At 46.6% G+C, this 10028-nt stretch overlaps 1 protein-coding gene across 1 annotated transcript; it reads left to right on the top strand.

The window, feature by feature from the left end:
• Positions 1–1944: 1944 nt before the first annotated feature.
• dla (deltaA) lies at positions 1945–8030 on the top strand (the record flags this gene model as incomplete). Its single annotated transcript, XM_083689620.1, has 11 exons — positions 1945–2005; positions 2117–2422; positions 2734–2794; positions 3039–3296; positions 4220–4280; positions 4604–4734; positions 5219–5388; positions 5723–5939; positions 6609–7437; positions 7584–7692; positions 8025–8030. The coding sequence occupies exons 1-11, from the start codon at positions 1952–1954 to the stop codon at positions 8028–8030; spliced, it is 2202 nt and encodes a 733-aa protein (XP_083545746.1). The 5' UTR covers positions 1945–1951.
• Between the last annotated feature and the right edge of the window lie 1998 nt (positions 8031–10028).

The following is a 10028-nucleotide window of genomic DNA, read 5'->3' as shown; positions in this document are numbered from 1 at the left end:
ACTATGTCTGTTGTCAAAATGGACGGACGGACAACAGGTAGGATCACAACATCAACCTCTGTTCGATAAAAGGAAATTCGAGATGGGGAGACACATGCTAGCTGAACCCCGACGTGCATATCTTAGCAGAGTGACGCAATGTATCTGTGTATGGTAACTATGGACCTGGGGGCATGCCTATTATCCAAAAGAAAATCACACACTTGTAATGAACGACCTAATTAAGAGAAACCCCCAACGGCCCCTCCCCCACCCTGCTTCCATACAAAAGTACTTGAATAATAGCCCCCCGAATCTGTCGTTTGCTCTAGACTAGTGTGATTCCACACCGCACCATGGAGATAGAGAAAGACGAGGGGAAAAAAAGCCATTTCATATGTAAGCAAAGAGGGAAAAACAAATATATTTACGGTTGTGTGTTTTTGTTCGGTTGGGACTCTGCTGAAAGTTTGGGGGGAACATTGTGAGGGTAGCGGCGCGCGCCCAGGGAAGCTCGCTCACTGTTATATTGAGAGGAGAGCAGGTGCTGCCTGAATTACCATACAGCTGAGCGCGCACAGAGAGAGAGAGGGAGAGAGAGAGAGGCAGAGGGAGAGAGAGGCAGAGGGAGAGAGGGAGAGCAAACTTATTCCTTGAACACACAATAACAAAGTGCCCTCAGGATGGCCACGCGAAGGACTCTCTCTCTCTCCCCCCCCTCTCTCTCTCTCATACACACGCACACACACACACACACACACACACACACACACACTTTTTTTGTTCACTTGGGGAACGAAAAAGGAAAAGCAAATGGAAAACTCTGTGCCCATACAAATGGACAGTTTTTTTCAACGTTTACCTCACCACACACCCGTGCCAAAGAATGTTGTCATTATTGAAGCCTTTTAGGTTAATTCAAAGCATTAGATTCTCCCACAACCAGAAATACCGAAATGTTTGAAGAGGGTGGGGTTTTGCTACACAATTAACTGAGTCAAGGTCTGACAAATATACAAAGGCACACCACGTTTTTTCATTTATCTCTGAATAAAAATGTTTTTTTTTTTACTTGTTATAAAAAAAAGATAAGCTGGTGAAGACACGAGTCCAACTTTTAGTCGAATGAATCATGAAAAATAATTATGTCAAAATATCACTGAGAACTATACAACAACATAAAAACAAATCTATTTTGTTATGTTCTATAATTGCCATTTTCTTTGTATTTCCAGAAAAGTTTATCTTTTGTCTCTATAACAATTTTCTCGAGCAGTTACGTTTATGGTACAGTTGGTCCTAAAGAAATAGTTTCACATTCCTCCATTTTCCACTTTCTGGCCCAATACTAGCTAGTGCTCGGAGGCCGTGGGGAGCTGGGGAGGTATTCCATTGTGATGCCTCCAGCCAGATTGGGGGTAGTTCATTTGCATGTTATTACCATAGCATGCGCCAGGCCGTATAAAAGCGGCAGCAGGCGGCCTGCTCTCAGGACAGACGCACAGTTCATGTTGAGGAAAGACGTTAGAAGAAGGTGGCTGGGAACTATGTTGGATCAGTGACAAATCCTTCCTTGGGGCAGACCAAGACACACAAAAGCTACTTCCTAAATTTGTCGCCCTCTTCGTTTCAACGAGGAGAAAAACTGTGTCAAATCATTTTCTACTTTTTTTTCTGGAACCGGGATTATCGCATTGTAACGGAATTTGAGGACAATTCCGCACAGTAGCCTAGTTCCAGTATATTTTCATCTTTTTTGACCGTTGGGATTTATTTTTTTGTTTGTTGGACATGAATGAAAACAGCGTGGCTGACAGAAGACACTGATGTGAAGAGCTTGAGAGGAAAGAAAACGTGCTCAATGAAGAACTCTCAGATTTTCGGACGGATTTGAAAGGGATCCTGAGGACATTGAAGTTCCCCCAAGACTTTTAACTATTTATTTATTTATTTATTATTTATTTATTTAATAATGGGGCACTCCATCCTCCTGACAGTTGCTGTTCTGTCCATCTTGCTCTGCCAGGTAAGACATTCTCTTGAGAGACCTACTTTCAATCCAATCTTGTCAATATTTCACAACATCACAGCTATGTTTATGCATTTATAATAAGCCAAACGTGTATGTCTTCAACAGGCTTTCTGTTCAGGAGTTTTCGAACTCAAGTTGCAGGAGTTTTTGAACAAGAAAGGCGTGCAGGGCAACAAGAACTGCTGTAAGGGAGGACAGGCGTCTCCGTTTCAGCAACAGTGTGAATGTAAAACGTTTTTCAGAATCTGTCTGAAACACTACCAGCCAAACGCATCACCGGAGCCACCTTGCACCTACGGCGGCGCTGTGACGCCAGTTCTCGGGTCAAACTCTTTCCAAGTTCCCGAAGTCATGCCGGAGAGTACCACGTTCACTAACCCCATCAGAATCAACTTCGGGTTCACATGGCCGGTGAGTAACCTACTTCTGCCTTAGGTTCATTCATAAACAACTCATTCATAGAAAGAAACCTCTGGACTCACGAGGTCTTTGTAGCCTAAATCCGTGCGTAAAAGTGGGTTCATATTCTATCCAAAGTATCCCTATTCATGATTAAAAGTAAAACGTACACTGTAGTGTGTTTTAGTGGTTTAGATTATCTGCTTGAAATGTCATTATACCCATTAGTCAGTGGAACAATGGCTGCAGGCTTGCCTAGATGTTATCTGGGCTCCGTCTCCGCTGGCCACCTGTCTCACGAAGGCATTTGTTTGTGTTCCCAGGGGACGTTTTCACTGATCATTGAGGCCTTACACACCGACTCCAAAGACGATCTCTCCACAGGTAGGGGGGACAAAACACACACACACGCACGCACGCACACGCACACACACACACACACACACACACACACACACACACATACACATACATACACACACACATACATACACACACACACACGCACACATTTAAGATTTACATGATGTAATTCTGGTGTTATTTTACTTTTATTCATAGGTCTAGGCCTACTACACACACACATTTTTGCTAATTGATCACTCCCTTCACACATGTCCATCTTTAGAGAACCCAGACCGTGTTATCAGCACCATGACCACGCAGAGACATCTGACGGTGGGGGAGGAATGGTCCCAAGACCTGCACACGGGTGGGAGAACCGAGCTGAAGTACTCCTACCGCTTTGTCTGCGACGAGCACTACTACGGCGACGGCTGCTCGGTGTTCTGCCGGCCGAGAGACGATGCCTTCGGCCACTTCACCTGTGGGGAGCGCGGAGAGATTACATGCGACTCCGGGTGGAAGGGACAGTACTGCACAGAACGTAAGTGAAACTTTGGGCTATTCCACTTTTATCAGAAATTCTTTAAAGAAAATGAAAAATGTGAAACTTTTTTTTAGGCCCATTATAGTTTTAGCCAGACATGTCTTAGGACTAATGTCAAACATACATTTTTTATCTGATGAATAAAAGTTAGTTTTTTTTTTATATGCAACTTCGGCTATGGAAATGTGAAACCGTTGAAGGCAACTTGTGCGAAAAAACACCACGTTCCCACACGCTTCCACACACACGACCACTTGATTTATTCAAATCGGGCGGAGGAAAGTTTTTCGGAATAATCTCACGCGTGCCATAAATTTACATGCTACGTCCGATTCGTTACTCTTGGAGTGGGCTGGCCCCTGATTGGCTGAGGCGGGTGAGGTATTGTTTGAAGTGGGCAGCTGCCGGGAGCGAGGAGACAATAGGGCAGCTGTCGTGCACTGGCAACATACTCGCCAGCTGTCCGCTCTTATCAGGCCCAATCTGAGACATTAAGGGGAGGTTGTGTGCACAGAATGAATAAAAGAGTTTTGACCCACAGCGAAGAAGAAAAAAAAAGAAGGGCCTGCCTGTGTGTGTGTGTGTGTGTGTGTGTGTGTGTGTGTATGTGTATAAGAGAGAGCGAGGGAGAGATAAGTGCGTGTGTGTGCGTGTGTGTGTGTGTGTGTGTGCACCCTCCTCTTCTCCATATTGTCTCGATACACTATGTTAAGCAGAGAATTCTTCCACGGTGATAAGGAGATTTTAGATAACACCTAATAGGTTTACCCTCCACCCCAATCTTCCATTTCAATTCATTTGATCGGATTTAAGCGATATGCTTTTTTCCCTCGAAGCCAAATTAAACAACGAGCGTATGTTGTTCAACGTGTTTCTCTGCTTCCATCGTTCTTATGTGTGTTTTTTCATCTTGTCTCCAGCCATCTGCCTCCCTGGCTGTGATGATGAACACGGTTTCTGTGAGAAACCCGGAGAGTGCAAGTAAGTACAAGTTTCATCTGTTAAAACTGAACCGAACTAACACACACACACACACACACACACACACACACAAACAGACACACTCACACACACAAACAAACAGACACACACACACACTCACACACACACAAATAGACACACGTACACACACAAACAAACAAACACACACACACACACACACACACACACACACACACTCAACTAACCTACTTCTCACAACAACATCATTTCAGATCCTAATGTATTCATAATGAGTTATTGGGGCGTATGAGGTAACTGGAGTGGGCTGCTTGTCTGACCAGTGTTTTGTAATTGGACAACAGGTGCAGAGTGGGGTTCAAAGGGCGCTACTGTGACGAGTGTATCCGCTACCCGGGGTGCCTGCATGGGACCTGCCAGCAGCCCTGGCAGTGTAACTGTCAGGAGGGCTGGGGAGGCCTGTTCTGCAACCAAGGTGAGTGTGTGTATGTGTGTGTGTGAGAGAGAGAGAGAGGGGGGTGGAAGAGCGGGGAAGAGACAGACAGAGAGAGAATTTAAGAGAGAGAACGAGAGAGAGAGAGAGGAAAGAAAGAAAACTTCCACACACACACACACACACACACACACACACACACACACACACACACACACACACAGACAAGTGTTCTGACAAAGCCCCCAAAAAAATAAAAGAGGGGAACAACTGTTGAGAACACTTGTTGCGGAAAAACTTCGGAAAGAATGAAAAAAAGAAAAAAAAACTGGCTCTGAACAGAATGACCGACTGTGAGAGAGAGAGAGAGAGAGAGAATAAGGAAGAAAGAAAGACAGAGAGCAGCATTCTCTCCTTCCTGCCTCTGTTGTTGTTCCTCTGCCATATGCTCCAGTTGTACTAATCCATCCACATGTGTCCCCCCTCCCTCTCTCCCCCCCTCCCCCTCTCCCTCCCTCCCTCCCAGATCTGAACTACTGCACCCATCACAAACCCTGCATGAATGGAGCCACTTGTAGCAACACTGGCCAGGGCAGCTACACCTGCTCCTGCCGGCCCGGCTTCACCGGCGCCGCCTGCGAGACCGAGGTCAACGAATGCGCCCTGAACCCCTGCCGCAACGGAGGGAGCTGCACTGTAAGTCACCGTCCACCAGCCGCAACGCCACCGGCGTTTGAATGTGAAGCTGATTATGTAGGGATGATGAAGATGATGATGATGATGATTACAGTGCTGTCATGGTTGTTGGGTTAGTTTCTGTATGTCACTACGATGATGACAGTGGTGACGAAGATTGAATGGCTCTGCTTCATATGTTTATCTTTCTTTCAACATCACTTGTTATCTATATATGTTTATATATGTATGTTTATATATGTTTATATATGTCTATAGATGTTTATATATGTCTATAGATGTCTATACATTTGTCTTATGTTGACAACATTTCCTTCCCATCTCCTCTTCCCAGGACATGGAGAACACCTTCACCTGCGCCTGCCCTCCCGGTTTCTACGGCAACAACTGCGAGCTGAGCGCCATGACGTGCGCCGACGGTCCGTGCTTCAACGGCGGGCGCTGTGCCGACAACCCCGACGGCGGTTACTACTGCCAGTGTCCCACGGGGTACGCCGGCTTCAACTGTGAGAAGAAGATCGACCACTGCACCTCCGCCCCCTGCTCCAATGGTAAGGACCGCTGCAGCGTCCACCTAACCCACTCAGGGCCGAGGGTGAATAAAGTCGCCCAAATTGTCAACGTTCCAGAGTGCCAAAGGGTGACTTTGTACACCAGAAATGCATAAAATATGATGCTTCATTTTTGTAGCCAATCAGAGTGTTGTTGCTAGGTAAAACACCACATAGAACACTTGGCACTCTAGGTGGTGAGTGTTCCGGAATGTTTTGGCAGTTGGTGATTTAAACTGATCCCCTGCTCCAGTGGTAAGGACCGCTGGAGCGAATGCAGATAGATGGTTATACTGGAGCTCATTGGCTGAATGGGTTCAAGGTTATTTAGACCCACATAGGAGTCCATTCAGACTGGAATCCATGGGCACGACTGGAATGGAAATACACAACGACCAGAAGGTCATGTGACAATAAAGAACTCTGAACCTTGAACTTCAGTTGGTCCACTTTCCCATCTGAACGGTGAACCATCAGACTATTGTCTGGACTCACACTGACTCCAGGCCCATTAACGACATGACGATCGGGCAGCACTCCATTACAGTGCAATTACAAAGCGATTTAGTTACCAACACAGTAACAGAATGCCAATACAATGTTATTACTAGTGTAATTACACAGTTATAACACATGACTAACCTCTCCATCCTCTCCCTCTCCCTCCAGGTGCCCGCTGCGTGGACCTGGTCAACTCCTACCTGTGCCAGTGCCCCGAGGGCTTCTCGGGGATGAACTGCGACCACACGGGGGATGAGTGCTCCGCCTACCCGTGCCAGAACGGCGGCACCTGCCAAGACGGCGCCAGCGGCTACACCTGCGCCTGCCCGCCCGGCTACACCGGCCGCAACTGCAGCTCGCCCATCAGCCGGTGCGAGCACAACCCGTGCCACAACGGCGCCACCTGTCACGAGAGGAACAACCGCTACGTGTGCGCCTGCGTCCCCGGGTACGGCGGCCGCAACTGCCAGTTCCTGCTCCCCGAGCACGCCGCGATCCGCGGCACGGACATCCCGTGGATGGCGGTGGGGTCCGGGACGGCGCTGGTCCTCCTGCTGCTCGCCGGCTGCGCGGTCCTGATCGGCTGCATCCGCTCCAAGGTGCAGCAGCGCGCCGGTAACCACGGTAACGACGGCGCCGGCTGCGGCGAGGGCGGGGAGACCATCAACAACCTGACCAACAACTGTCACCGCGGTGACAAGGACCTGACGGTCGCCGTGGTCGCCGTGACGACGACGACGTCAGTGGGGCCGAAGAACATCAACAAGAAGATGGACTTCCACAGCGGCGGGGGCGACCTCGACGACGGGGCGTCGCCGGGGCGGAGCAGCAGCAGCTACAAGGGCCGCCACAATCAGCCGGCGGACTATAACCTCGTACACGAGGTGAACTACGAACAGGCGGCCAAGGAGGCGATGCTAGACGCGGCCTGCGAGGACAAGTGTCAAGCCCTCGACTCGTGCGAGTTTGAGGAGAAACGCAGAAAACGTTTAAAAAGGTAAGAAGAGGGACACTCAGTCAGTCAGTCAGTCAGTCAGTCAGTCAGTGACTGCTATTCAGTGGAATGTAGATGAAGATGTCTTCAGTTTGAATGTGGCTTCAGTATCAGGTGGCTTACGTCTGTCTTTGTCTGTCTCTCAACAGCGACGCATCAGAAAAGAAACTTCCAGAAATGTCTGCATGTGCGGACACCAAGTACAAATCCGTGTTTGTGATGTCGGAGGAGAAGGACGAATGTATAATTGCAACTGAGGTGAGTTTGGGAGCAAATCACTTCTACTACTGTTTGATCAACTCTGAGGCTCTGTTTCAATATCCACACTAGCATACCACACAGAAGTAGAAAAAGGACGTTCCTGAAGAAACGTACTTCTATTCTAAGTGGTTTGCTAGTGTTGAAACATTGAAACAGAGCCTCCTACCTGTCCCTGGGACTGCTATCGTAAACAAATAACTTTCCCCTGGGATCGTTGTTGATGTGTCAGATAAACCTAACCTAAGGAAGTGAAGCATGAAGCAAAGTAAACAAACAACTAACGGCCATTTTGTTTGTTTTTCCCTCCCTTTCTTTTCCTGTGTCCATAGGTGTAAAGGAGCAGCCTCTGATAGGCTGTCCTGATGCTCATTTGCTCTATGGGAGAGTTTTTATACTCCTTCAAATGCTGCTCTAACCCCGGCGGGAGGTGTGTCCCCCGTCTTGAGACTGCTGCTGATACGTAACCGACACGTAACCCAGACGTTTGTTTAACTGATATTCAGAGTGAGCTGGTTCTCTACTGGAAAATAATAATGAGCGCAGGCAGGGAAGGCCTGTGGGATGGGAGGAATGAATCGGTGTGGCGGGGCAAAAACTTTTCATTTTTTTGTTTAGCTTCCTTGCTTTTGTTTTTCAAAGAGACCAAACGAAAGATATTTCTTTTTTTTCGTCGGCTTTGTTATTGTTGTTGTTGTTTTGGATTTGTACAATGAACGAGACGGATCGGAAACGGACACAGCCAATAACGTCACGTTATTACGAAAGCTACGTGCGGTCATGTCACGAGTTTTCGTTCTGTTTTAGCTTTTCAAACGCAAAACGTTGTTTTTTTGTGTGTGAGTTTGTTTGTTTTTTTGGGAGTTTTTGCAACATTTGCACCCAACTGCCGTTTTTCCTTCCCTCGAGCCCACAAGCCGTCGCTGAGCGCAAGAACTGATCTGCATCATACGGTGGATGTTTTGGCCATACTGGTCGTGTCCTTCACAAGGCTGTTAACATGGGCTGAGTTCCCAGCCGAGACCTGTGAGGACAGTGTAGAGGATCTGTGTAGTACATATACTTGATCGCTGTGTAAAACTGAAGTGCATTGTTTCTTCTGAGCCCCCCTCCGAAACCATTTATGATGACATTGTATTGTTTTTCTGTGAGATGAGAACCGAACTTCGTCTTAATTCCATTTTTTATAATTTGCGTTTTGGATTATGTGTCCTTTTTGTATAAAAAAACGAAGAGAGAAAATAAAAATAAAATTGTATGTATGATTTAAAAGTTGTATGATTTAATTTAATTTAATTTAAGGATTTTGTATTATTTGTATTATTATTTGTTCTTATTGTATATTTGTGATGTTTGTGTTACGATTATTTAAGTTCGTTTTTTTAATGCTGATATTTTGCAAAGGCACTTCAGGTCAATGGCGTTATTAAATTTTTTTTTTCAAACAAATGTTATTTAAAAGGAAGAGGGATTGTACAAAATGTTATTATTGTTACTGCCTCCTGTTATACTGTTTTTGAATGAAGGATTTTAGCTATGACTATTTTTCCAAATAAATATTATGAACATTAAAAACCTTGTTTTTGACTGTTTGTCAGCCCATAAGAGGGGACTATTCTCTCTCTCTCTCTCTCTCTCTCTCTCTCTCTCTATCTCTCTCTCTCTCTCTCTCTCTATCTCTCTATCTCTCTCTCTCTATCTCTCTCTCTCTATCTATGTCATTACCTCTGTCTATCTGTCTCTTTACCCCTCTCTCTCTGTCCATTTCTCTCTCTCTCTCTCTCTCTCTATCTCTCCCTCTGTCTATCCCACCTCTCTCTCTGTCTGCCTCTCTGTCTCTCCTCTGTGTGTGTGTGTGTCTCTCTGTGTGTGTGTGTGTGTGTGTGTGTGTGTGTGTGTGTGCGCGCACGCGCTCGCTCACGTGTGGTGTGTGACTACTGTTTGTCAGCCCCTGTTATACTCCCAAGAAGAGGGACTCTTCTCCTCTTTGCGGTGCCGTGAAGGAAGTAAATGGGGAACATCTGTTGTCTTCTCCTGGGGACCCCATGGTGAGCTATTCTACTCCCCGGACCACGCTGCTGGCCACTGCCATGAGTTGAAAGTGTTTCCCTGGAGACCGAGGGGGGGTCTATTCATAAAGCAACAATGTCCCCACGCTAGATTTACCACTCACTCCTCGTCCTGCTACAGCTAACGTTCTAGAACGATCAGGTAAACATGGTTCCAAGTTCTAGTTCCGACTGATTTGTGAGTGTCTTGAGTTTGAAGCAAGGCTTAGAAACCGGTTTGAAAGTCTCCTCCTCAGGAAATAACAAGCCAATATTGCTTTTTCAGAC

This window comes from Argentina silus (genome assembly GCF_951799395.1).
Source record: "Argentina silus genome assembly, chromosome: 18".
NCBI lineage: Eukaryota > Metazoa > Chordata > Actinopteri > Argentiniformes > Argentinidae > Argentina > Argentina silus.
Note: the sequence above shows the minus strand (reverse complement) of the source record. Positions and strands in the feature narration are given on the sequence as shown.